Below are 26728 nucleotides of genomic sequence, written 5' to 3' on the forward strand. Positions count from 1 at the left end.
GGTTTGTAGTACAATTTAACCTATCACCTAGGCAGTGAGAATAGCACCCAGTACATAGTTTTTCAGCTCTTGCCCTCTTCCTTCACTCCTCCCTCTAGTAGCTCCCTGTGTCTGTTATTCCCATCTTTATGTCCATGTGTACACAATATTTAGCTAGAACTTACAAGTGAGATTATGTGATATTTGGTTTTCTGTTTCTGCATTAATTTGCTTAGAATAATGGCCTCCAGTTGCATCCATGTTGCTGCAAAGGGCAGGGTTTCATTTTTATGGCTGTGTAACATTCCATAGTAGGTGTGTACCACATTTTTTAAAATCCAATCCACCATTGATGGACACCTGGGTTGATTCTATTATTTTGGCTACAGTGAATAGTGCTGTGACAAACATTTCAAAGCACATGTCTTTTTGATAGAACAGTACATTTTCCTTTGAGGATTCAGTCAGTAATGAGATGCTTGGGCAAATGATAGTTCTTTTTTTAGTTATTTGGTAAATCTCCAAACTGCTTTTCACAAAGATGGATGCATCACATTACTGGACTTCAAGCTATGCTAGAAATCTGCAGTAACCACAACAGCAAGGTACTGGTACAAAAAAACAGACACATAGCCCAATGGAACAGAATACAGAACCTCAAAATAAAGCCACACACCTATAACCAACTGATACTCAACAAAGTCAACAACAACAGCAAAAAGAAACAAGGAAAGGATTGTTTATTCAATAAATGTATTTCTTGTTTAAACTGTGCTGAGGAATCATGATGGAGTCTTCTCCTCCCCATCTCCCTGTCATCTTACCCTTTGATTGGAGACAGTTCTGAAGGAATCCTCTTATGTACTTCCTGGAATGCTGTTCTTCAACTGACTAAAAGTGCTTTAACAGTTAATTTTTACTTAGGGTGGCAATTCACTTCTGCTTTTTGATATTCTCTGAGCAAAGACTGATCGCAGATGTAGTCTCAGGTTGAAGTAGAATATGCATGATAGTACAGAAGAGATATGCCCAGAGAAACAGTTAATAAAAGGCAAAAAAAAAAAAAAAAAGAAAAGAGAGAGAGAGAGACTGTAATGTGTTCAACTATGAAGGTTTTTAAAAAGTCAGAAATTAACTCTCATTTAATATATTAAATATTAGAAAAAACTCCTATTTGCAAGTAAGGGGTAGTTCTTCGAATCCTCCCTAAATCTTAACACCCCTGAGTGAATGATTTCACTTCAAACTCGTTTTCTCTGCACCATGCCAGGACTTCATTGTGCACACCATGCATCCTAGAGTTTCTTCAGGGTGTCAGGCACTATCTGCCAAGTGCTTCATTTTGGATGGCTGTCTTATCTTTTCAAGAAGTCTGTGAACTACTGAGGGTTGATTCAAAACTTACTTTCTTTGTCTTAAATACTTTTGCAAACGGTAGAAACATGCAAGTTCTGTTCATGGATTTGTCAGTAGTAAACTGTGGGATTTGGGAAAAGTTCCTTATCACACTACACTGTCGCTGTCATAACTAGCTGTCTTCCCCCATCTCTCCTGCTGAGCTCTAAATTATTTGAAGTCAGATACCTGCTGTAACTTATATCACATCCCCAAAGCAGAAAGCCCAGCAAACGATTTTTCTTTTTTTAAAAATGGCACAAAATAAATTTTTGTTCAAGAAAGTAATTAATAACATTGCTATGTTTGTAAGTCTGATTTTCTTTTTTAAATTTTTATGTTTTATTTTACTTTAAGTTCTGGGAAAGAAAGGTGCCAATAGCCAGTTTGGGTCTGACAGATTAAGTCAAACACTCTAAATTCCTTAGTCACTCTAAGTTCCAGTCCCTGTTTCTTCAGTGTGGGAGAAAAATGAGGACAAGTTTTCATTTTTCTACTAGATTTATTATTTCAAAAAAGTTTATTATTCAGCAGACATAATTCCAAAAACCTTTACAGAAGGATCTCTTCACTCCCTATGAGAAAAAGAAATAATAATAAAAAAAAAGGAAAGAATTTTGTTAAAGACATGCAAGTTATAAAGTTATCCACCAATGGGAACATACACAATTTTAAAAGGAAAGACCACATGCTATGTTTAAATATACCCTGCTGAGGTGAAGGAGAGAAACATCCAAAAGTGAGGGTTCATAGTCTTACGGCCACTTCTAGGCCAATATCAGCTGAATCTCAAAAGGGGTCTAAATGAAAAATTTTGGGAGAAGAGCAATGCGCTCTGCACTGACCAAAAGAAAGACATTACTTCAGTATTTTCTGTATGTGGCTTGATTATCCTTTATCCAAAATGCATGCTACCAAAAGTATTTCAAATTTCGGATATTTTTGTATATTGGAATTCAGCAGTATACTTACTGGTTTAGCATCCCTAATCCAAAAACCTATAATTTGAAATGTTTCAATAAACATTTCCTTTGAATATCATGTGGGCGCTCACACAGTGTTGGATTTTAGAGCATTTCAAAATTCAAATTTTTGGATTAAGGATTCTCAGCCTGTAGACCTAGAGTTCTTGACTAAAATGGACTTTCAGCACCCTTTCCTCAACCTTCCCAAACTCCCGACCATACACATGTACCTGCCCACAGACATTCATACGGTTTCCTTATTTTAATGTCCTGGGAAGAGGTAGAAACATCTTGTCAAAGTCACTCTTTCAGTGGTGGGCATCTGCGCTCTACCATCTGGCTGCTCAAATGAAAATCGAACCTAAAAGAGTAAGGAAAGTCTGTAGCCCTTTTATTGCTGAGTTTTTTTTTTCAAGAGTTTCTTGAGTTATGCCAAAAAACTACAACAAATATAGCAAAATAAGTGACAAAAACAAAAAGTACTTCCATCTGCAACAAGTATAACCATATATGTATGTAAGCATTGAATGACCCTCCTCAGGGCATTTTAAATCTGCTGCTGGATCTAATAGCCATGAGAGATACAGGTAAATTAGAGTCCCTTCATTTGTCTCTGCAGGGCAGGAGCGGGGTGAAACTAAACGATTGTTTTCTCAAGGCTGTGGGTCTTAATAGATTGGATTAGGCTCCTAGGTTTGTCCACTCTCCAAAGAACTCCAAAACTCTTTTGGAAAGAAGGGTATTATTGGAAGATAAACATGTCTGGATCTGCTTTCTATGCTTCCAATTGCAATAGCCAAGCATTCAGGGAAGTAGAGTGAAATAGCATCCACTAGAGTCCTACCTTGCGGAAAATTTCCTCCACATCACAGGAACAGGCATATTCTTGCATATGTTGAATGAGTCTCATAATAAAAACAGAGCCCATTGTGGGATGTCTCCAAGAAACATTATCTATGGATAAAGCACATTTCAAATCTCAAAACTGGCTCTTGCCTGAAGAAAGAGAAGAAACCCTAGTATTTCTACTCCAGCTGAGGGATGTTTGAAATCATAAATTTAGTAGCAAATAAGGAAAAGGCAGAATGGGGTAGAGGGGAGTGATTGGGATTTGGAAACGAAATATCTAAATGTACATTCCCAAAGTGGTATTACTGACTGTGATTTAAGTTAATTATGCATTCTGATATTTAATAGACTCAGCTAGCTATACAGGGGATGGTATTAACTCCATGCACAAGAGGTATCTGAGGTCACACAAGTGTTTGAGATAACCCAGGATATGCAATACTCAGTCTACATGGTGTAATTATATTAACAAATTCTCAATTTATGTACTTCATAAAAGATTAATCGAAATTAAATAACATCGACAGTAAGATATTTACACACAAAAAGTTAACTATAAAAATCATAAAACAGAACAAAAGTAGAAATCTAGGAGGAGTAGATAAGGAAATAAGCACATTATATTGGAGGAAAAAAGTTGTTATGAAGAAGAGAAATATTAAAGAAAAACAATATTAATTTATTACACAGTAGACACAGAAGTAATGAAGGCATAAAATTATGCAAAGGAAGTCATAAGAGAAAAGCAGCAGCAATAGCTCTGTATATAATGACAGACACATTCTTTAATGATGCATTTTAGCCAGTTATAATGGTCATAAAGTATATATTGATAATAAAATTCTATTTAGAAACACAGCTATCTCAGCTAAATGAAGCCTTTAACTGACACTTGTTCTAGTAAAAGGAAGTAAGTGAAAGATATGGTGGAGACAGATATCTCTGCAAATGTTTTGTGAAATCAAGGAAATAGATAATTATTTTTCTTCAGGAGATCACTATGATGTGGTTGGGATTGGCACAGCAGAATGTGGAGATAGGTTTAACATGGAAGTTATAGATAACTGAATTGGAGTTTCTGACAGTCATCTGAAAGGGAGGAGTAAGGAAAGTGAAAGAAAAGAAAGACACATAAATCAGCCAGATTGATGACTAGAAGCCGGGGCCTACAAAGAGCTACTTAGAGAGCGGTGAATGTCATGTGGAAGGCTGGGATCAAAGGATACTAACGAACAGTTCTGTCTAATATTAAACTCTGCTATATGTACTCAGGCTGAAAATATATGGTGTTTTTGGGTGGTGTCATTGTTTCTGATCATTGGGAAAAAAAAATTATTGAGTTCTACATCAGGGCATGTTCAACACAATGTAGAACCAAGCTTCTTCTGAAAGAAGATATCTCATTTTAGAAAATATTTTAGAAAACTTAACTATCTGAGCAGAGGCAGGGCCTTTGGGCCAGAGGTGACCAAGAGAATGCAAGTCCTCTCAGGAAACTGCCAAACGTGGTGAATGAAAGGTTTAAATAATTTTTATTTAAACCTTGCTTAGAAAAGTAACTGAATTAAATTATCAAATATATACATTTTAAATAATAGCAGTTTTTTAATGTGTGCTTTATTTTGTGTCATGCTCAATATTTCAAATATATTAATTTATTAAATCCTTAGAAAAATAATATTTATATTCACATATTAGTGAGCAATTCAAGGAAAGCCCAAGGAGGAACTAGTGGAACTGTTTTACAAAATACTAAATGTCTGGGTCAGTCAATAATAGCAAGATTCTTACTACAAAGCACACGTTTAGAAAAATTCAAATATATTCTGTCTTATACACTTCATGCTTCTAGGTAAAACCCACTTTAATTTAGGGCCCCAAAGTGCCTTGCTTGCTGTTCTACTTTTCGGAACCTTGCTCCTACTCTTCTACAAATATTTGATGTCTGGGCAAATCGGACTAATGAATGATCTCAACATGGTGGAATTTTCTATGCAGAGTCAGATTCTAATGTACTACAGCACATACCATCTTCCATTTAATTCTCTGCTATCGCTCAAAGTTCCAAAAATATTTTGAAACATAGATGAATTCTTTAATTAGTAATGCATTGAACAGATATGTAAAATTGATCTCTTGGATAAAGGGAATTGTGTGTATAACTTGGAACAAAGCTTGAGTTGGTCTTGAGTTGTTAATCACCACCTCTAGTGGGTTACTGTCACTTTTTGTATTGATAGCCCCAACAAAGATGTCCTTTGTAGAAACCTGTTACCTGGTGTGGAAGAGCAGAAAGCGATAAAATCCTTCTCAATGTGGGCTTTCTTAATAGCATCATCCTCAAACTCTTCTGTAGTTGGTAAAGATATGTTTCTAGAAACTCCTACTGAATCTTTTAACCACACCACACCATGGCTGTCTGGAAAGACACAGTTTGATTTGTTACTACTACCAATGGCTGAGAAGATGTTTTCCTCCTAGCCTCTGTTCAATGATATTTATTAATGTGTTTGCTCTATCATTAATTCACATGCAAATACACACATACATTTCAGTTACAATCTTTTCAACAATGTTTATCTTTTCTAACCATCAAACAAATTGTAAAAATTTCCAAACATCAAAATCTCAAGCTTAAATATGGAACAAATATCTACCAACCAGCCCTTCAATTCACAGAAGCTGCAATCTTGAATACTGACAGTACGTGTTCTTTGACATTAAAAGACAAACAAAAAGAAACCAAAAATTCCTGGATGCATACAGAGTAGGATAGTATTTGATTGTCTGGTGTTCTCAAAGGCATCAGCACTCACCACCACGGCAGGCCTGGATGATGATCACCTTCGGTTTGTCCTTCAAACTTGGGCAGTTCTTGGTATTCAACATTTTAAAGATTTCATTGAGTTGTAATACATCTGGGACTTGCTCAGAGTGTTTCTTCCCACAAATGCCTTCCCGAATACCGTGAGACATGAACACCAGGAATGTGCTGTCAGAGGTCTTGTGCTCTGGGCGGTGTGCAAATGCCTTCAGCTCTGTAGTCATGTCCTGAAAGAGACCATATCACTGATATTCAACTATGTAATTAACTATCATGGTACCTTGGAAAGTCAATAAATAAATACTTAAGGAGTTTCTTAAGGAATTCCATGAAAAACAACGGGGTGCCAAAAAAAATTTAGTCTTAGTTTCAAGAAAGGTGAAGGAAAGTGTTATAGGAAGTCATCCAGAGTTATCTTGTAGAGAGACGGTGGCATTACTGAGTCAATAAAACATTTCCCAATTCAGTTATACCAGGCTCGTGCTGAATGACTCTTATGTTACAAAGGACCATGTAGTATCCAGAACTCTCTCATGGCAAGTTTGTATTTTAGATTGTCAAGAGATTACATTTCTTGGTCTTACAACTAAGCTTTCTAATATTATTTAGTTATACGAAAGGCATAACCATTGTTTCTGTTGTATAATAGAACTTACCAAAGCAGTGAGATTTTTTTTCACATCTACGCTGTACCCCAGATTTTGTAGCAGCATTGTCATGCCTGTGATGTCAACCTCAGCTCCAGTTCTTCTAGGAATACTGTCAAATTCTTCATTGCAGATAATGAGAGCAAGACGTGTGCGGCTTGACTTGTCCATTATTGGATAAATCTGTAGGTAATGCAATTTGAATGAGCAGCCTTGTTCTCTCCAATTAAATATTTCCCTTGCTGGTTTATGACAGCTTCCCCTTCCTTAGTCCTATCAAGATACCAAACCCCATGAACTATACATTGAAAAGGGGGAACAGAATTGAATGCTGCTTCAAGAGTATGCATGGACATTGCAAACGCCCAGATGGCAGCTGAGCTTCTAACTTCATTGTTCTTGATAGGTAGGATTTTGAAAGATGCACAAGCTTTGAAGCAAAAATGACTGAATTCTAAAACTGGTTGTTCCAATTTCTGATTGTTTTTCTTTGGGAAAAATATTTAACAATCCCCTGTCTCAGCTTCTTGATCTCTAAAATGGGTTATGTTTAAGGTTAAAAATTATGTATTATCATGTGCAAGATGCTTAGAACAATGCCCATTCATAATAAGCATTCAATAGCTGCCATCACTGATGTTATTTACCCAGGAAGTGGATCCAATTTGGAACTCTTTCTATAAACCTGGGATTCTAGGATATAGAAATCCTTTATGTAAGGGGAGCAGAAGTATGATTCTCCAGAACTGCTCAATGAAGTTGGCTCTAAGAATAAGCCACTGCATTTCAGAACTGCCTCAAGTGTTTCTTTCACCCCACTCTAATCCTTGTGTTCTGAGCATGGCACCTCTGCCGGCTTTTCTTTCCATATCTTTTGAGCTTCTTTTAGGGAGCAAAGCTTGACATTCCCTTTTGAGCCTGAAGATGTGGGCATAGCTGGGTTGTCCTGCACTGCCTGAGGAGCTGCAAGAGACAAAGAACATCATGAACAGTGGCATCCCTGTTTGTTCCGCTTTGTGTTTGTTACAGCCTCACCTATGGATGAAGCCGCAGAAGAGGAAATGCACTCTGAGGAGGACAATCCTGATCTACATCATTAATACAGCTAAGTGAGTTTGCTCCTAATCGAGCACATTTCAAGCAAGAGATTTCCAGGTATGCATTGTAAGTATCTTCTTTCATATTTCAGGATCAGCCTTTCTACAAGCATTTTAGATACTAACATAGGAAGGGAAAATTTCAAGTCTATGCCTGATAAAACACTCAGAAAACAAACAATGTGTGAGATAAAATAGTTAGAATATAAACTTTTTTCAAAATATTCAAACCCCAGGATAAAATTTAATGGGATCAGGTCTTAATTTAATCTACTAAAATATTTTTAAAAATACATGTTTATCTTTTTATTTATTTACTTAATATACATGGTAGTAAGCACTAGGAATATTTTTTAATGAATCTTTGTCCTGTCCTTCAGGATCTCTTCCTTCTATGTGTACATATGAAAGGACATGAATATTGAATATATGAACTAGAATGAAGATATAATGATAAATGCTAAAATCAAAGTACACACTAGGTGGATTCATAGCACTAAACATTCATTGCACAGACACATGAGGAAATGTTTTCACAGAGTTTATGTGAGAAAATCCTTGAGCCTTTTATTTAATCACAGGTTCAACACAATCCAACAATGTGATGTCCTTGTTAAAGAAATTAATGTAATCTTTGTTTTAAAATAGAAATAAGTTTTCTAGATCTGTGGAGGACCTTTTAGAAACTATTAAGGCAAAAAATAATATTTAATTTTAAAAACAAATTTGAAAAATGGTTATACAATCAGTTAGATAAACAAAGGCAGCATGAAATGTGCTGATGTGGAGAAGAACTAATTAGAATAGATATATTGGAAAAAATTATAGAATAATCATTTGTTGGATAAAATGTTGGATTCCTTCATAAAGAAGTGTGAAAACAATAGAAAAAAACTAAATAGAAGTAGTTAGGTTATTTTTGAGCCATTTTTTCACAGTAGAGAATACAGTATTTCTTTATATATTGAATATCCCATGCTGTGAAACATTTAAGAAAATATTCATGATATCCAACCTTAATAAATTCAGTAGAGTAATATCTGAACTTGATAAATAATTTGCATTCCTGGCCTCTACATTGCTTTCAGATATAAGTTTCTTTTATTTTAAGAGTGCACTATGGGAATAGGGGTTCTTTAATAAAATAATAGAAGTAGAAATAGAGAGATGGTTCCAAATTTGAGAAAAGCCTGCATAAAACTTGGCCATGGCTTGAATGTTAGAGGTGCATGAGAAAAAAGGGTCCCATATGAGTTTCAAGTTCCTGGTTTGAACAACTGGTGACGGTGGTACCAATAACCAAGTTACACAAAACCGGAAGAGAAGCAGGGTGTGGAAGTATGGCATGTTCAGCTCTGGGAAAGTTTAGAGTAAGATGTCTCTGGGATATGGGAGTGAATATTTTTGTAGGCTTAAATAATGAAGTTTGGTACTTATTTGGGTAATCAGGATTTGAGACACAGATTCAGAATTTTTAATATAAACGTGGATAAAGAAGCTGTGGAAACAGTTTCTACAAAAGCAGAATAGATTACAAAAAGAAAATTATATGACCAATCTATGAGAATTCTCCATAGCCCATTTACCCACGGTTCATCCTACAAAATTAATGTCAAGGAAGATGTGGGTCAAAGAATGCTCTTCCTTTAAAAACAGCATTACCTGGAAAGGAAGAAAGTACTCCTTGAGAGTCTTGCATATTAAGGTAATTTCCAGATGTTTGATCTATGAAAAGATAAAGGATATTGAAGTAGTCACTTATCATCTCTGGAAAACTTCACCCCAATCTGTAAAACACTCCCCACTAAAAATTTCTCCCATAACACTGACTGACATTAAATAATGTTCAAGATGTTCTTTAATTTAGAGAGTGGTGGGAGGTAGAAAATGAAAGAGGCATTGATAGAAAAATACATGTTTATTACACATAGATGAAAACAGAAACATCTGCAATGTCTGCTTAGACAGGCATAAGCTTTCCCTAAACCTTAGAACAGAAGGCTTTTGCTTTCAAAGAACATCTCCCTCTGAAGTGGCTTTAGGAAGTGCCACAGACATCAATGACTGGGAATCCACCAGAACTCTCATCCTCACCACGTGGTAGGTCCAAGTGGTCATGAGATTTGGCCAGCTCAGTTCCCGAGCCCTGTATTGGGCCTGAGGAGGATTGCAAGTGGAGGATTTCCAGGCCTCACAGCATGATCCACAGCCTGGTAACAGACAACCGGGTGATCTTACTCAAAGAAAATACAAGGAGGCAACTGGAGGAATGAGCCCATTAGAAATCTTCACTTTTCTATACGTTCAATGTGTTCTCTGAGTGTATCGCCAATGTGTTCTCTGAGTGTATCGCCAATGTGTTCTCTGAGTGTATCGCCATCATTGAAATATATTTTATTCTTTTGGGAGGGTAAAATTTTGGAGAAAAGTTATAAAAAGTATTTGATTATAAACCTTAAATCTTCATGTGACTTTACAACTACGTAAGTGCCTACGGACCCCTTGCACTCAGCAAAAATAAATCCACAAGTAAATATTTTGCCTTGCCAGGAACACTGGAACACACAGCGTGAAGCTTTTCAGATGGTTCTCAAGAGCTTCAGCAAAGGAGCTACCACATACTCAGAACAGGAAATGAGCTTTAATCAGAAAAGTGCCACTGAGGATGAAGGAAAAGAATCAAAGGAGAGTCAAGGGACATGCAATAGGGACCCTGCTACAGAAATATGGCCCTGAAACCAGAGATAAGAAAGTTTTCTTCAAATTAACATGACTACTAAAGAAATCAAATGTTACGCACGAAGACAGGCCCTAGGTGAACTTGAGTGTGAGTCACTGACCCTTACCTGCTGAGAGTCCCAGCGTCTCTGCCAGGTAACTGTCTTCTTCACAAATGTATGTGATGCAAATTTCACATGCCCGTGCCCCTTTCGGAATAAGAGAGTCAAGCAAAGCTCGGGTCTTATCCATAACTGTAGCATTTTCACGTTTTACTTTCTCTGTCTCTTCCTTGTTCAGCACCCTTGTCTGTAATAATTCATCCAGTAAGCCATTTATCGTGCCTTCACCCATGGAACGGATAAACAGCTTTCTCTTCTCCTTCAGGACCTTGTCTATTTGGAGCACAAGGATTTCTCACATCATGAAAACGGCCTCATATTCCTCTCATGTAATCAACAGAAACTGACCTCATTAGATTTCATCAGTGAAATGTCCCCCTCCTCACAGTTGGGTAATCCCTCTTCTTACTGTATCGCTGTCCTACTTGTTTCCCTCAATAGTCTCCATGCATGTGCATGGAGTGGCCTGAAGACTGAGTTTACCATTTCCACATCAGTCCCTGGAAAGCAGAGATCATCCTCTTATGTCGCATGTTTATTTAACTCTGATTAATAAAGTAATGAAGCAGAAATAGCCCATTTCATTTAGGAGCCACTGCTGCTAGTATTCCTACTGTGCCAATTCTGTACCCTCTGTCAGACTTTCAACATGTAAATAAGAGTTTAATTAAGATTGCAAAATGACATCAGGCTTCCGCTAAAGCCTCAGTTCCTTTCTGGGCTTTCCTTTCCTTTCTAAAGTCTGCAAGAATCTTCTAGTTCCTTCTCTCCTCCCTCTCCCCACTTTTCCTCACTTCTACTCAAGTAAACTTCCACAGATGCTAATTATGGCTTCCAGAAGAGCCAGCACCTTCCAAAACTCTTTCTTCCCAGGGACCTTTTCTTGGAACAGTAAAAGACTCACCGGCCATGGCTTTTCTCTCCTCCCCTTCTAGTGTGACTGAAACTGAAAGTATGCTTCACCTTCCTTTTTGGCAGGGCCTGTACGCGTATTGGGAAATACTCACTGTGCATGCATATGCATATCTTTATTTTTCTTCCCATTAAAGAATCAGAACTGTAGCCTGCATCGGGTAGCGTATCCATGGGAAATTTTCTTCACCAGCCCTTGGATAGATCACGGTAGGAGGGGAATGGGGCTTGGAGAGTAAGACAGGATTGAAAAAGTACGTGTACAATTAAATTCACACAATGAAGAGTTTCTCAATCATTAGAAAGCTTGATGGAGAAAAGTAACACAACCTTTGGAGTATGTGAACCACTGTTCCCCTGACCCCACCTCATAGCTCTTGGGAAAGTTGTAAGTAATGTATGTCCCTGTGAAACATTTTTGCTTTAAGAAATGGAAACATTTTTCAGCAGAATTGAAGCTTTTCTTATTTAATGTCCTTCTTTTCACATTGCTTTTTTCTTTCTTTCTTTCTTTTCTGATACAGGGTATCATTCTGTTGTGCAGGCCAGAATGCAGTTATTCGACCTTGGCTCACTGCAGCCTCCACTTCCCAGGCCCAGATGATTCTTCCAACTCAGCCTCCCAAATAGCTGCAATTACTGGCACATGCCACCATGGCCAGCTAATATTTGTATCTCTTGTAAAGACAGGGTCTCCCTGTGTTTCCTAGGCTTGTCTTCAGCTCCCAGGCTCAAGCAAGGTGCCCACCTTGGCCTCCCAAATTGCTAGGATTACAGGCATGAGCCACCCACCCATCCTGGAGGGTTTATTTTTGAGGGAAATTGCATTATAGAGGCCCAGAGCATAGGCTCTGGAATCAGAATGTTGAACTTAGCATTTTAAACTTCCCTTCCTCAGCAAGATATTGAACTTCCCTATGCATTAGTTCCCCTGTATGTGAAATAATTTTATTAATAGTATGTACCTACATAGTTTTGAGCATTAAGTGAGAGAAAATGTGGAAAATGCGTGGAACATAGCTTGGCAAATGGTAAGCAAATAATAAGTGATAATACTGTAATTAATACAAATGTTTAAGGTTAGAAAAATAATCAAGGATGATTATTTGCAGATTATCTAGCTAAGTTTATCTTTTGTTAGAATCCTCAAGCAGTGCATCTAGTCATTCATTTAGCAAACATATAAGGACGACATTGCTCTAGGTGCCAGAGGTTCAGTCAAAATATATCACGGTCCTTTCCCCTTTGGTCTCACATTCAAGAGGGGAAGACAAACGTGAAGGGTGGTGATATGGTCTGTCTCCGTTTCCCTACTCAAATCTCACCTTGAATTGTAATAATCCTCATGTGTTATGGGAGATATCTGGTGGTATGTAATTGAATCATGGGTGCTATTTTTTTTCATGCTGTTCTCTTGATAATGAATGTCTCATGAGATCCGATGGTTTTATAAAAGGGAATTCCCCTGTTCATACCCTCTTGCCTGCACCCATGTAAGACGTGTCCTTGCTCCTCTTTTGCCTTTTGCCATGATTCTGAGGCCTCCCCAGCCATGTGGAACTGTGAGTCTATTAAATCTCTTTTTTGTTCTATATAATTACCCAGCCTTGAGTATGTCTTTATTAGCAATGTGAGAAATGACTAATGCAGTAAATTTATACCGAGTAATAGAGTGCTGCTGTAAAGATCTCCAAAAATATGGAAACGACGTTGGAACTGGGTAAAATGCAGAGGTTGGAACAGTTCTTAGGGCTCAGAAAAAGATAGGAAAATGTAAGAAAGTCTGGAACTTTCTAGAGACTTGTTGAATGGCTTTGACTAAATGCTGTTCATCTCGAGTGAAGATAGGAACTTGTTGGGAAGTGGAATAAAAGTGACTGTTGCTGTGTTTTAGTGAAGAGATTGGTGGCATCTTGCCCCTGCCCTAGAGATCTGTGGAACTTTGAACTTGAGAGAGATGATTTAGGGTGTCTGGCAGAAGAAATTTCTAAGCAGCAAAGCATTCAAGAAGTGATTTGGGTGCTGTTAAAAGCATTCATTTTTATGTAGTTGCAAAGATATGGCTTGGAATTGGAACTTATGTTTAAAAGGGAAGCAGAGCATAAAAGTTTGAAACATTTGCAGCTAGATGATGTGCTAGGAAAGCAAAACCCACTTTCTGAGGAGAAATTCAAGCCAGCTGTAGAAATTTTCAGAAGTAATGAGGAGCCAAATGTTGATCTCTAAGACATTAATCTCCAAGACAATGGGGAATATGTCTCCAGAGTATGTCAGAGACCTTCCAGGCAGCCCCTCCTATCACAGGACTGGAGACCTAAGAGGGAAAAAAATGTTTTCATGGGGTAAGCCCAGGGACCTTCTACTGTAGGCAGCCTAAAGACTTAGTGCCCTTCTTCCCAGGCCACCGAAGCCATGGTTAAAAGGGGCCAAGAAATAGCTTGGGCTGTGACTTCAAAGGGTGCAAGCCCCAAGCCTTGGCAGCTTCCATGTGGTGTGGAGCCTGTAGGGGCACAGAAGTCAAGAATTGAGGTTTGGGATCCTCTGCCTAGATTTCAGAGGATGTATGGAAATGCTTGGATGTCCAGGCAGAAGTTTGCTGCAGGAGTGGGACCTTCATGAAGAACTTCTACTAGGGCAATGCAGAAAGGAAATGTGGGGTCTGAGCTCCCACACAGAGTCCTCACTGGGGCACTGCCTAGTGGAGCCATGAGAAAAGGGTCACCATCCTCCAGATCCTAAAATGGTAGATCCACCAACAGCTTGCGCCATGCACCTGGAATAGTCACAGGCACTCAATGCCAGCCCATGAAAGCAGCTAGGAAGGACGCTGTACACTGCAAAGCCACAAGGGTGGAGCTGCCCAAGGCCATGGAACCCCGACTCTTGCATCAGCATGACCGAGATATGAGATACAGAGTCAAAGATCATTTTGAAGCTTTAAGGTTTGGCTGCCCCTACTGGATATTGGACTTGTATGAGGAATGTAGCCCCTTCCTTTGGTCAATTTCTCCCATTTGGAATGGGTGTATTTACCCAACACCTGTATCCCCGTTGTATCTAGGAAGTAACTAACTTGCTTTTGATTTTACAGGCTCATAGGTAGAAGGGACTTGCCTTGTCTTAGAAGAGACTTTGGACTTGGACTTTTGGGTTAATGCTGGAATGAGTGAAGACTTTGAGGAACAGTTGGAAGGCAGGATTGGTTTTGAAATGTGAGCGCATGAGATTTAGGAGAGGCCAGGGGCAGAATGATAGAGTTTGGCTCTGTTTTCCCACCAAAACCTTACCTTAAATTGTAATAATCCCCAGGTGTCATGGGAGGCACCTGGTGGGAGGTAATTGAATCATGGAGGTGGGTTTTTCCCATGTTATTCTCATGATAGTGAAAAAGTCTCATGAGTTCTGATGGCTTTACAAAGGGGAGTTCCCCTGCACATGCCTTTTTGTCTGCTTCCATGGAAGATGTGTCCTTGCTCCTCCTTTGCCTTCCACCATGATTGTGAGGCCCCCCAAGGCATGTGGAACTATGAGCCCATTAAACCTCTTTTTTTCTTTATAAAGTACCCAGTCTTGGGTATGTCTTTATTAGCAGCATGAGAACAGACTAATACACCTGGTATGTAATATGTAACTGGAATATTCAGAATGTTCAAATGTAGCAAGTGATGAGAATGATAAAAAAATAATTGGCAAAGTAGGAGACAAAATATTGCAGGACTCATGAACTTTAGACAGGGGAGCCAGGGAAGGCAATCACATGTTCAATTGCTTATCCCAGAAACAAACTCAATGTGGCTAATTTATTTTATAAATCTATTTAATGAAAGGTGGGCTAATAGCAAAATGCACACGGTATGTTACACTTATCAAATTCTTTACCAAAAATTATCCTGAGTAGTTACCTTAATATTTTTGGAGATTAAAGACCCAGAGTTATAAAAATATCCACCTTTCCACTTGTGGGCTACCAGTTTTATTTCCTGTCCTCTAGGTGAAGGGTTAAATGTGTTTGGGTTTAACTAGAACTCACTGTGTAGGAGGACATCGTTTTTTATTTTTATTTTTTGACAGAGTCTCACACTGTCACCCCACTGGAGTGCAGTGGCGCCATCTCTGCCTCCCAGGTTCATGTGATTCTCTTGCCTCAGCCTCCCAAGTAGCTGGGATTACAGGCACCACTACACCTGGCTAATTTTTTGTATTTTTACTAGAGATGGGGTTTCACTATGTTCACCAGACTGGTCTCAAACTCCTGACCTCGTAATCTGCTCACCTCAGCCTCCCAAAGTGCTGGGATTATAGATGTGAGCCACCATGCCCAAACTGTCATGGTGTTTTATCTTTACTTTGCCAATGACTTAATCCGATGGCAGCACAAACTTGTGCTCCTTGCCACTGGGAGGATTTGTAGCATGGAAGAAAGCAGAAATTGCCTGTGTATTACTTATCTTCCAATCATTTACTTTTAAATGATTCAGTTTTTTTTCTATTAACTAAAGTATTTCACATGAGAGTTTCCCTCCCAGCCAGAGCCATGAACCACTGAGTTGAAGCATGTCAGAGTGACATCCCGGAAACAGAAGCCATGACTAGACCATATATCTGGGAATGTAGAACCATGAGCCTTGAGTCTCGTGTCATGGAAAGCTAAACACTAAGCCACTAGATTGCAAGGGCCCACTGTTTCCTCAAAAGTGAAGATGTCAAAAACTGGAAACAAATCAATATCCAATTCCGGAGCATAAAATAACAATTTGTGCTATACATGTACGCTGAAATGCTATTCAGTCATGAAAGGGAAAAATTACTAATATATGCAATAACATGGATGAAAAAAATATGTTTCAATTATGAGTGAAAGAAGCCATATAGGAAGGAACACATAGCCTGTGATTCCAATTATATAAAGTTCTAGATTAGGAAAAACTAACGTATAGTGATAGAAATTCGATGACTACTTATCTGAGGAGGAAGTGGAAGGAGATTGATAACAATGGGCATGACAAAACTTTCTGGGGTGACAAAATCGGTTTGCCTATTCACTGGGATGTTATTATACTAGAATAGCCAAGTATCATTAATTATCAAATTGTATTCTTAAAAGGGGTACATTTTCTTTGACGTAAATTATACAAAAAAACATTAAAATTTTGAAGTGAAAATGGTCAATGGTTGTAATAATAGATTTTTTTTTGTTGATTTCTGGCTGGACACACTCCACAAATTTGTAAAAATTTTGGTAAGAGGAAGTTGTTCTTATAGTGACTGAGTTGTAATTACCAACCACCCAAGTTGGATGGGGAATTGTGGACAGAGTGGATATAATTTATAGGAACCAAATTGTTGACTTAAATGTGTACTTGGAAAATAGAATTACAAAGGTAAAATCATCTCAAAATAAATGAATGTAACAATTCTATTATAAACAGTATTTTAAATGTGCATAATGTTACAAAATCCTGTCAGTGTGAAGTCTGGGAAACAATATCATTTTAAATGACAGAGTAGGTACTATAAAAATCTCTGACATAGAAGGCAGAAAATTCTGTGCTTGGGTTTTGGCCAACCCATTTCCAAGCCTTAGAAGTTCATGGATGCTTTGAGTTTATCCAGCTCTTCTTAGTTATATTTTTGGACTATCAGCACATTTTGTGTAATACAACTTAGAGCACTAATCAACTATTACATGTTATTTTATTTTTTCTTTGTCTAAAAGCCTCTTTCTTTCTGCCTGGCTTATCAGTGTGGACTTTGGCATCTAATAGCCCTAGAGTCAACTTCTATTTATGAGCCGTAGATCTCAGACAAGTTCTTTAACATCTCCCATCCTCTGTGTTCTCATGTATAGGAGGGGCCTCATTATCATTCTTACCTTCTAAGATGCAATGCCAGGTGTAGAGAGCATGCCACTATACCTCTCATTTATAGTAGTCATAGGCTATAGCCCAGAAGCAAGGTAATGTTAAAATGCACTTTTTGGTAAAGTGCTTCTGAATTTTTCATATGCTTCATTTCAATATGTTAAATAAACATTAATTTCATTTTATGAATAGGAACAACATGTAAAAAACTGACTCCAATTCTTGGTAAACACAAGTTGGAGAATTGGGTGAGAAGCGAGAGTCCACTTCAATACTTGCTCAATGTGATGTGCTTTTTTCCAACTGGGCACTACATTGGAAAATCTGGATTATACAAGCAGAAAAAATGGCTTGTTTATGTCAGTGGGAAATAAATTCTAAGAGACAGACTGGGTGAAGACTATGATAATTTATGAGTTCTAGTTTGCAACTCTTTACCTAAAGCTGGGATTCTAGGATATAGAGATCCTTTATGCAAGGGGAGCAGAAGTATGATACTCCAGAACCGCTCAATAAAATTGGTTCTAAGAAAAAGCCACTGCATTTCAAAACTGCCTGAAGTGTATCTTTCACTCCACTTTATTATGTATTCTGAACATGGCACCTCTGCGACTTTTGTTTCCATATCCTTTGAGCTTCTTCTAGAAAGCAAAGCTTGATTCTGCCTTCTGGGCTTGAGGATGTGGGCATGGCTGGGTTGTCCTGCACTGCCTGAGGAGCTGCAAGAGACAAGGAATATCATGAACAGTGGTATCCCTCTTTGTTCTTATAGCCTCACCTATGGAGGAAGCTACAAAAGAGGAAATACATTCCTAGAGGACAATCCTAATCTAGTCATTAACATAGTTGAGTGCGTTTGCTGCTAATGGAGCACATTTCAAGCCAGAGATGTCTAGGTATGCATTACAGGGAGGATCTACTTTCATATTTGAGCGTAAGTATTTCTACAAGCATTTTAGATAAAAACATAGAAAGGAAGCTTTTCAAGGCCATGCATGATAAAACACTCAGGGAACAGTCAATGCATGATATAAAATAGTTAAAACATGATTTGTTTTCAAAGGTTTCAAACCCTAGGATAAAATTTAACGGGAGCAGATCTTAATTAACATCAATTAATTTTTAAAAGATGTGTTTATCCTTTTATTTATTTACCTAATAGACATGGTAGTAAACACTGGGAATATTTTTTTAATGATCCCTTTTCCTGTCCTTCAGCATCTCCTCCTGCAATGTATACATATGGGAGGACAAGAATATTGAATACATACACTAGAATAAATATAAATAGAATGATTAATGCTAAAATCGTGGCGTGCTCTAGATGGATTCATAGCACTAAACATTGCTTGTACAAACGTATGAGGAAATGTTTTCACAGAGTTTATGTGAGAAAATCTTTGAGGCTTTTATTTCATCACAAGATCAACACAATCTGACAATGTGATGCACTTGTTAAAGAAATTAATGTGATGTTTGTTTCAAGATAGAACTGAGTTTTCTAGATATCCAGATGATCTTTTATGAACTATTAAGGCAAAATAATAATATTTAATTTTGCAAACAAATTTGAAAAACTGCTATAAAATCAGATAAAGGCAGCATGAACTGTGTTGACATGGCGAAGAACTAATTAGAATGATTATATTGGAGAAAACTATAAAATAATAATTTAGTAGAAGAAATGTTTGGTTTCTTTGTAAAGATTTGTGAAAGCAATAGGAAAAAACTAAAAAAAAGCATTTGAATTGTTTTTGAGAATACAATATTTGGTTATATAGTGAGTATCCCATGCTGTGAAACATTTAAGAAAACATTCATGAGGTAATCATCCATAATAAATTCAGTAGAGTAATATCTGATCTTGATAAAAACATGCATTTCTAGCCTCTAAATGGCTTTCAAATATAAGTTTCTTTTATTTTAAAGGAGACACTTAAGGAATAAGAGTTCTTTAGTAAAATAATAGAAGTAAGAATGGAGAGACATTTCCAAATTTGAGAGAAGAATGCATAAAACTTGGCCATGGCTTGAATATTGGAGATGCATGAGAGGAAAGGGGCCAAGATGAGTTTCAAGTTCCTGGTTTGAACAACTAGTGATGGTGGCATCAAAAACCAAGTTACACAAAACTGGAAGAGAAGCAGGGTGGGGAAGAATGGCATGTTCAGCTCTGAAATTGTTTAGATAAAGGTGTCTTTGGGAGATGTGAGGGAATATTTCAGTAGGCTTAAATGATGAAGTTTGGTACTTTTTTGGGTTATCAGAATTTGAGATACAAATTCAGATTTTGTTAGTATAAATAGGAGTAGTAAGGCTTTGGTAACAGTTTCTGCAAAAACAGAATACATTAAAAAATTATATGATCAGTCTGTGGGAATTCTCCATTTCCCCTTCAAGCAGAGTTCATTCTACTAAATTAATGTTAAGGAAGATAGGGTTCAAAGAATGCTCTTCATTTAAAAACAACATTACCTGGGAAGGAAGAAAATGCCAATTGGGAGTCTTGTGTACTAAGCTAATTTCCAGGTATCGGACCTATAAAAAGATGAAGAACATTGAAATAGCCACTTATCTCTGGAAAACTTCACAGCAATGCGTAAGCCACTCCTCACTACAAATTCCTCCCACAACCCTGACTAAATGACAATAAATAATGTTCAAGTCCACCAAAACTCCCATCCTCACCATGTTGTAGGTTCAAGGGATTATAAGAATGGGCAAGCTCGTTTCCTGAGCACTGTATCAGGCCCTAGGAGGGCTGCAGATGGTGGAAGTCCAGGCCTCCCAGTATGATCTGCAGCTTGGCAACAGGCAAGTGGATCTTACTCAAAAAAAAAAATGCACGGGGGCAAAGGGAGGAAAGAGCCCTGTTGAAATCTTTACTTTTCTGTAATCATTGAATGTATTCCCTGAATGTATCATCATCACTTAAATATACTTTATTCTTCTCAGAGGGCAAAATTTTGAAAAGAATTTATAGAAAGTATTTGAATACAGACCCTACAGCTCATGTCAAACAACTACATAAGTGCCTAGGGACACCCTGGACACAAAATAATAAATCAATCGGTAAATATTGTGCCTTGCCAGGAACACTGGAACATATTGTGTGAAGCTTTTTAGATAGTTCTCATGACCTTCAGGAAATTAGCTACCGTGTACTTAGAACAGAAAATGAGCTTTAATCAGAAGAGGGCCACCAAGGCTGAAGGAACACAAACAAGAGTCAAGAGACATGCAATAGCGACCCTGCTACAGAAATATGGCCCAAAGGCAGAGATAAGAAGATATTCTGCAGATTAACATGACTAGTAAAGAAATCAAATGTTAAGCATGAAGACAGGCCCTAGGTGAATTTGAGTGTGAGTCACTGACCCTTACCTGCTGAGAGTCCCAGCGTCTCTGCCAGGTAACTGTCTTCTTCACAAATGTATGTGATGCAAATTTCACATGCCCGTGCCCCTTTCCGAACAACAGAGTCAAGCAAAGCTCGGGTCTTATCCATAACTGTAGCATTTTCACGTTTTATTTTCTCCGTCTCTTCCTTGTTCAGCACCCTTGTCTGTAATAATTCATCCAGTAAGCCATTTATTGTACCTTCACCCATGGAATGGATAAACAGCTTTCTCTTCTCCTTCAGGACCTTGTCTATTTGGAGCACAAGGATTTCTCACATCATGAAAACAGCCTCATATTCCTCTCATGTAATCAACAGAAAGTGACCTCATTTAGATTTCATCAGTGAAATGTCCCCCTCCTCACAGTTGGGTAATCCTTCTTCTTACTGTATTGCTCTCCTACTTGTTTCCCTCAGTAGTCCCCATATATGTGCATGGAGTGACCTGAAGACTGAGTTTACCATTTCCACATCAGTCCCTGGAAAGCAGAGCTCCTCCTCTTGTGTCCCATGTTTATTTAACTCTGAATAATAAAGTAATGAAGCAGAAATAGTCCATTTCATTTAGGAACCACTGCTGCTAGTATTCCTCCTGTGCCAATTCTGTACCCTCTGTCAGACTTACAACAGGTAAGTAAGGGTTTAATTAAGATTGCAAAATGACAGCAGGCTACCCCTAAAGTCTCAGTTCCTTTCTGGGCTTGACTTTCCTTTCTAGAGGCTGCAAAAATCTTCTAGTTCCTTCTCTCCTCCCACTCCTCCCTCTCCTCCCTCTCCCTCACTTCTGCTCACCTAAACTTCCACAGATACTAATTATGGCTTCCAGAAGAGTCAGCCCCTTCCACAACTCTTTCTTCCCAGGGACCTGTTCTTGGAACAGTAAAAGACTCACCGGCCATGGCTTTTCTCTCCTACCCTTCTTGTGTGGGCTGAAACTGAAAGTATGCTTTGCCTTCCTTTTCGGCAGGGCATGTACACATATTGGGAAACATCCACTGCACATGCATATGCATGTCTTTATTTTTCTTCCGAGAGAAAGAATCAGAGCTGTAGCCTGCATCAGAGAGTGTATCCAAGGGAATTTTTTTTTCACCAGCCCTTGGATAGATCAGGGTTGGAGGGGAATGGGGCTTAGAGAATAAGACAGGATTGAGAAAGTATGTGTACAGTTAAATTCACACAGTGAAGAGTTTCCCATTCATTCAAAAACTTCACCAAAAAGATTAACACAACCTTTGGAGAATGTGATCCACTCTTCCCTTGACCCCACCTCACAGCTTTGGGGAAAGTTTGTGGGAAATATATGTCCCTGTGAAGCAATTTTGCTTTAAGAAATATAAACATTTTTCACCAATATTAAAGCTTTTCTTATTTAATGTTCTTCCTTTCCTGATGGCTGTTTTGTTTTGTTTTGTTTTGTTTTCTGATACGTGATGTCACTCTGTTGCCCAAGCTGGAGTGCAGTGGCATGACCACGGCTCATTGCAGCCTCCACCTCCCTAGGTTGAGATGATTCTCCCACTTCAGTTTCCTGAGTAGTTAAAATTACAGGCAAGCCCCATCAGGGCTGGTTAATTTTTGTATTTTTTGATGAGACGAGCTCTCCCTATGATTCCTTGGCTGATTTTGAATTCCAGTGCTCAAGCGATCCGCCCATCTTGGCCTCCCAAAGAGTTGGGATTACAGGCATGAGTCATGAGCCACTCACTCATCTTGGATGGCTTTCTTTTGAGGGACATTGCATCGCAGAGGCCCAAAGCAGAGACTCTGAACTCAGAATGTTGAACCTAGCATGTTAAACTCACCTTCCTGGGCAAGATATTGAACTTCTTTATCCATTGGTTCCTCTGTCTGTAAAATAATATTATTAATAGTACATATACATCTACGCAGTTTTGAGCAGCATTGAGATAAAATGTGAAAAATGAATGGAACATTGCCTGGCAAATGGTAAGCAGATAATGAGGGATATTACTATAATTAACACAAATATTTCAGTTTAGAAAAATAATCAAGGATGATTATTTGCAGATTATCTAGCTAAGTTTATATTTTGTTAGAATCCTCAAGCAGTGCCTCCAGTCATTCATTTAGCAAATATATGTTGACAACATGGTTCTCGGTGTCAGGGGTTCTGTCAAAACATATTATGATCCTTTCCCTCTTGCTCTCACATTCAAAAGGGAAAGATACACATGAAACCTGGTATGTAATATGTAACTGGAATATGTAGAATGTTAAAAGATGCCAAGTGATGAGAAGAATAAGAAATTAATTGGAGAAGTGGGAGACAAAGTATTGTAGGACTCATAAAAATTGTACACAGAGGAGACAGGGAAGGCCAGAAGAGGTCTCTGCCTTTGTCAGTACATGCTCAATTGATTATCCCAGAAATAAACTCAATGTGGCTAATTTATTTCATGAATAAACTTGATGGAAGATGGACTGATAGCAAAATGCACACACAACATTTCATTTATCATTTTTTTTTTTACCAAAAATTTTCTTGGGCTGTTACGTTATTATCTTTAGAGGATAACGACCAGATTTACAAAAATATTTACGGTTTGACATGTGGGCTACCAGTTTTACTTCCTGTGCTCTAGACTAAGAGTTAAATGTCGTTGGTTAAGTAGAAACAGACTGTGTAGGAGGACAATAACTTGGCTTTTAATCTAAGGTGTTTTTCATGGTGTTTTTATCTTTACTCTGCCAATGACCTAATCCGATTGCAGCAAAATCTTGAGCTCCTTGACACTGGAATGATTTGTAGCATGGAAGAAAGCAGAAATTGTCCGTGCACCACTTCTCTTTAGTTTATTTACTTTTAAATTTATGTACTGACTTATTTATTTTTTCTGCTACTTAAGGGTTTCACATGAGGGTTTCTCCCCACCAGCCAGAGCCAAGAACCACTGAGTTGACGCATGCCAAAGTGGCATCCAGGACACAGAAACAATGATTAGACCATGTATCTGGGGATGTAGAATCATGGGCTTTGAGTCTTGTCCTGGGAATGTAAACGTTGAGCCATTAGAGTGCTAAGGCTCACTATTTCCTGAAAAAGGAAGATGTCAAAAACTGGAAACAATTCAAATTCCAATTTGGGAGCATAAGTAAACAATTTGTGCTAGACACGTACACTGAAATACTATTCAGTCATAAAAGGAAAAATTACTAATATATGCAATAACATGGATGAAAAACTTATACTTTCATTATGTGTGGAAGAAGCCATATAGGAAGGAGCACATACCCTGTGATTCCAATTATATAAAGTTCTAGATTAGAAAAAACTAATGTATAGTGGTAGAAATTCAATCACTACTTATCAGAGGAGGAAATGGAAGGAAATTGAGAACAAAGGGCAAGACAAAACTTTTTGGGGTGACAATATCGGTTTGTCTATTAAATGGGATATTATACTAAATATCCTTGTATAATTAATAATCAATTTATATTCTTAAAATGGGTACATTTTCTTTGAGTAAATTATACTAAAATAATGTTAAAATTTGAAATGAAAAAGGTCAATGATAGTAATAATAGACCAATCTGGAAAAAAATTTTTTTTCTTGATTTCAGGACACAATCAAGCCCCCAAAAATTACTCATAATTCTGGTAAGAGGAAGCAGTTCTCATAGTGACTGAAATGTAATTACCCACCACCCACATTGGATGGGGATAGGTAGACAGAGGGGAGATAATTTACAGGAACCAATTTATTGACTGAAATATGTACTTGGAAAATAGCATTATGTAAGTAAAATTATCTTAAAATAAATGAATGTAGCAATTCTACTATAAGTGATATTTAAAATCTGCATAATGATTTAAAAATCCTCCTATCAGTGTGGAGTCTGTGAAACAATATTATTTTAAATGACAGAATAGGTACTATAAGAACCTCTGACACAGAAGACAGAAAATTCCTGTGCTTGGGTTTTCCCCATCCCATTTCCAAGCCTTAGAACATCATATACCCTTTCAGTTTATCCAACTCCTCTTCTTATTTATACTTGTGAACTATTAGCACATTTTGAGTAATACAACTTAGAGCACTAATCAACTATAACATGTTATTTTATGTTTTCTTTGTCTAAAACCTTCCCCTTTTCTGCACAGCTTATCAGTATGGACTTGGGTATCTAACAGTCCTGAGGTCAGCTTCTGTTTATGAGCTATTAGATTTTGGACAAGTTATTTAACATCTTTCAGCCTCTGTGTTCTCATGTATAGGAGGGGTCTCCTAATCATTCTTACCTTCTAGGACGCAATGCCAGGTGTAGAGATCATGCCACAGTACCTCTCATTTATGGTAGTCATGACCTATAGAGCAGAAGCAAGGTCATGTACAAATGTACTTTTTGGTTAAGTACTTCTAAATTTTTCATATGCTTCACTTCAGTATGTTGAATAAGCATTAATTTCATTTTATGATAGGAAGATCAGGTAAAAAATTGCTTCAAGGCCTTGGTAAGCCCAAGCTGGAGAACTGGGTGAGAAGCCAGCCCACCACCTCACTCATTACTTGCTCAATGTGATGTGCTCTTCTTCAACTGGGTACTAACTACACTGGGAAATAGGAAGTAGATAAGCAGATAAAAGGTGCTTTTTTATGTCAGTGGGAAATAAATTCTGAGTTAAATGCATCTAGACTATGATAATCTATAACAGTCAGCCCCAGTAAACTATTTAAATGATGAGATGGGCAATAGGAAACCATTGCAGCTTCCTAAGTAGGAGAGTCACTTTAACATGCTTCTAAAGTAACTATTTCATATTGAGTGCTTAATAAGGCCCAGGCCCTGTAATCGATACTTCATCTATATTGGTTCCTCTTGTCGAACCATTTGGAAATATTGGTACTTCGAATAACCCCAGATTATGAAATCAAAATCTCATCCTGAGCCTCACCCTTGAGACTTCATGCACCACCACATCCAGAATTTAATAGGACATGTTCTTTGAGGCATTGCTGGTCCCATATGAACCAGGAGGTGGGTCCTGATTGGACTGAGTGTTGGAGACAGGAGAAGGGGTAAGAATGTCTGGGAGTTGGTGCTGACTACAGAAAGAAGCTGCAGAAGAGTAGGAAGGAGTGAAGATGAAGCAGTAAAGAGCTTGCCTGGACAGGCAAGTGGCCAGGAGGGGTGTGGTCTCCTTGTGTCAGATTTCTACACCAACAAGATAGATAATAACTGACCCATGGAACCTCTACAAGTTAGAGTCTCATCTTGGAACCAGATAGAGCCAAATCCCTAAGGAGGGATAGACATGGTCTTGGATGTGTGTTGCCTAGCAGCAGAAACAGAAGCCATTCTTCTCCTTCAACCCACTCAAAATATAAACTACACTGACAGATGAAGTATATAAATACAGTAGAAAGCAAGCCACTATAAGGATATATCAGCAGAAAGAAGAGACTATAAATTTAGATCTTGAAGGACATTGAGATGTTAGACAAATCAAATATCAAATATAGAATGAAATCATTCTATATCAAATATAGAAGGATGTAAATAAAGGGAGCAAAAAGTAATTATTCTATAATAAGCAATAATTTGAGAAACAATAAAAATAGAGCATGTATAAATACAAAAATTAGTTATATTTAATAATGGACAGATTAAAAGGCAGACACACAAATCTGCGAAAATGTATATAATGTGGAAGATACAGAGATGTACAGTTGACCTTTAAACAATGAAATACGTAAAGGCGTTGACCCCCATATACACTTGAAAATCTGTGGCCGGTTGCGGTGGCTCACGCCTGTAATCCCAGCACTTTGGGAGGCAAAGGCGGGCGGATCAAGAGATCAGGAGATCGAGACTATCTTGGCTAACATGGTAAAACCCCATCTCTACTAAAAATACAAAAAATTAGCCGGTGGTGGTGGCGGGTGCCTGTTTTCCCAGCTACTCAGGAGGCTGAGGCAGGAGAATGGCGTGAACC

The 26728-nt window shown here is 38.0% G+C and overlaps 2 protein-coding genes and 1 long non-coding RNA gene across 8 annotated transcripts in view; 1 reads left to right on the forward strand and 2 right to left on the reverse strand.

Moving 5' to 3' along the window:
- Window positions 1-13105, forward strand: part of LOC103891898 (uncharacterized) — a 67767-nt gene extending 54662 nt beyond the window's left edge. For 2 of the 4 annotated variants that reach the window (XR_010135541.1, XR_010135542.1), the window contains 3 exons: window positions 6793-6848; window positions 7689-7814; window positions 10307-13105. This is a non-coding gene — a long non-coding RNA (uncharacterized LOC103891898). Of the gene's footprint in view, window positions 1-6710; window positions 6849-7688; window positions 7815-10306 lie in introns of all 4 variants that reach the window. The other 2 variants (XR_010135544.1, XR_010135543.1) reach the window with 2 other exon arrangements.
- On the reverse strand, window positions 1857-11569 carry LOC100437679 (caspase-1). 2 transcript variants are annotated; one of them, XM_054524982.1, is made up of 10 exons: window positions 11501-11569; window positions 10603-10869; window positions 9419-9481; window positions 7507-7622; window positions 6669-6842; window positions 6005-6239; window positions 5464-5607; window positions 3184-3293; window positions 2570-2700; window positions 1857-1949 (listed from the first exon to the last, which is right to left on the reverse strand). In XM_054524982.1, the coding sequence occupies exons 1-9, from the start codon at window positions 11505-11507 to the stop codon at window positions 2602-2604; spliced, it is 1215 nt and encodes a 404-aa protein (XP_054380957.1). In that variant the 5' UTR covers window positions 11508-11569; the 3' UTR covers window positions 1857-1949; window positions 2570-2601. The 2 variants fall into 2 exon arrangements, with proteins under 2 accessions (XP_054380957.1, XP_054380958.1); XM_054524983.2 differs by lacking the exon at window positions 11501-11569 and adding an exon at window positions 10945-11071 and having other exon boundaries at window positions 10603-10783.
- Window positions 13106-17763: 4658 nt separating the features above from the next.
- Window positions 17764-21759, reverse strand: CARD16 (caspase recruitment domain family member 16). Of its 2 annotated transcripts, XM_009247012.4 has the most exons (4): window positions 21662-21759; window positions 20754-21020; window positions 19845-19907; window positions 17764-18088 (listed from the first exon to the last, which is right to left on the reverse strand). In XM_009247012.4, the coding sequence occupies exons 1-3, from the start codon at window positions 21666-21668 to the stop codon at window positions 19888-19890; spliced, it is 294 nt and encodes a 97-aa protein (XP_009245287.3). In that variant the 5' UTR covers window positions 21669-21759; the 3' UTR covers window positions 17764-18088; window positions 19845-19887. The 2 variants fall into 2 exon arrangements, with proteins under 2 accessions (XP_009245287.3, XP_063567423.1); XM_063711353.1 differs by lacking the exon at window positions 19845-19907 and having other exon boundaries at window positions 21562-21667.
- Between the last annotated feature and the right edge of the window lie 4969 nt (window positions 21760-26728).

The sequence above is a fragment of the Pongo abelii genome, chromosome 9, assembly GCF_028885655.2.
Source record: "Pongo abelii isolate AG06213 chromosome 9, NHGRI_mPonAbe1-v2.0_pri, whole genome shotgun sequence".
Lineage (NCBI taxonomy): Eukaryota > Metazoa > Chordata > Mammalia > Primates > Hominidae > Pongo > Pongo abelii.

Coding starts and splice junctions, on each gene's coding strand:
- LOC100437679 (XM_054524982.1), bottom strand. Junction 5,608..6,004: donor CATCCAGGCCTGCCGTGGTG/GTGAGTGCTGAT, acceptor GTGTCTTTCCAG/ACAGCCATGGTGTGGTGTGG. Junction 3,294..5,463: donor TTTCTGCTCTTCCACACCAG/GTAACAGGTTTC, acceptor CTTTATCCATAG/ATAATGTTTCTTGGAGACAT.
- CARD16 (XM_063711353.1), bottom strand. CDS start 20,979: ATGGGTGAAGGTACAATAAATGGCTTACTGGATGAATTATTACAGACA. Junction 18,089..20,753: donor GACGCTGGGACTCTCAGCAG/GTAAGGGTCAGT, acceptor TGTCTCTTGCAG/CTCCTCAGGCAGTGCAGGAC.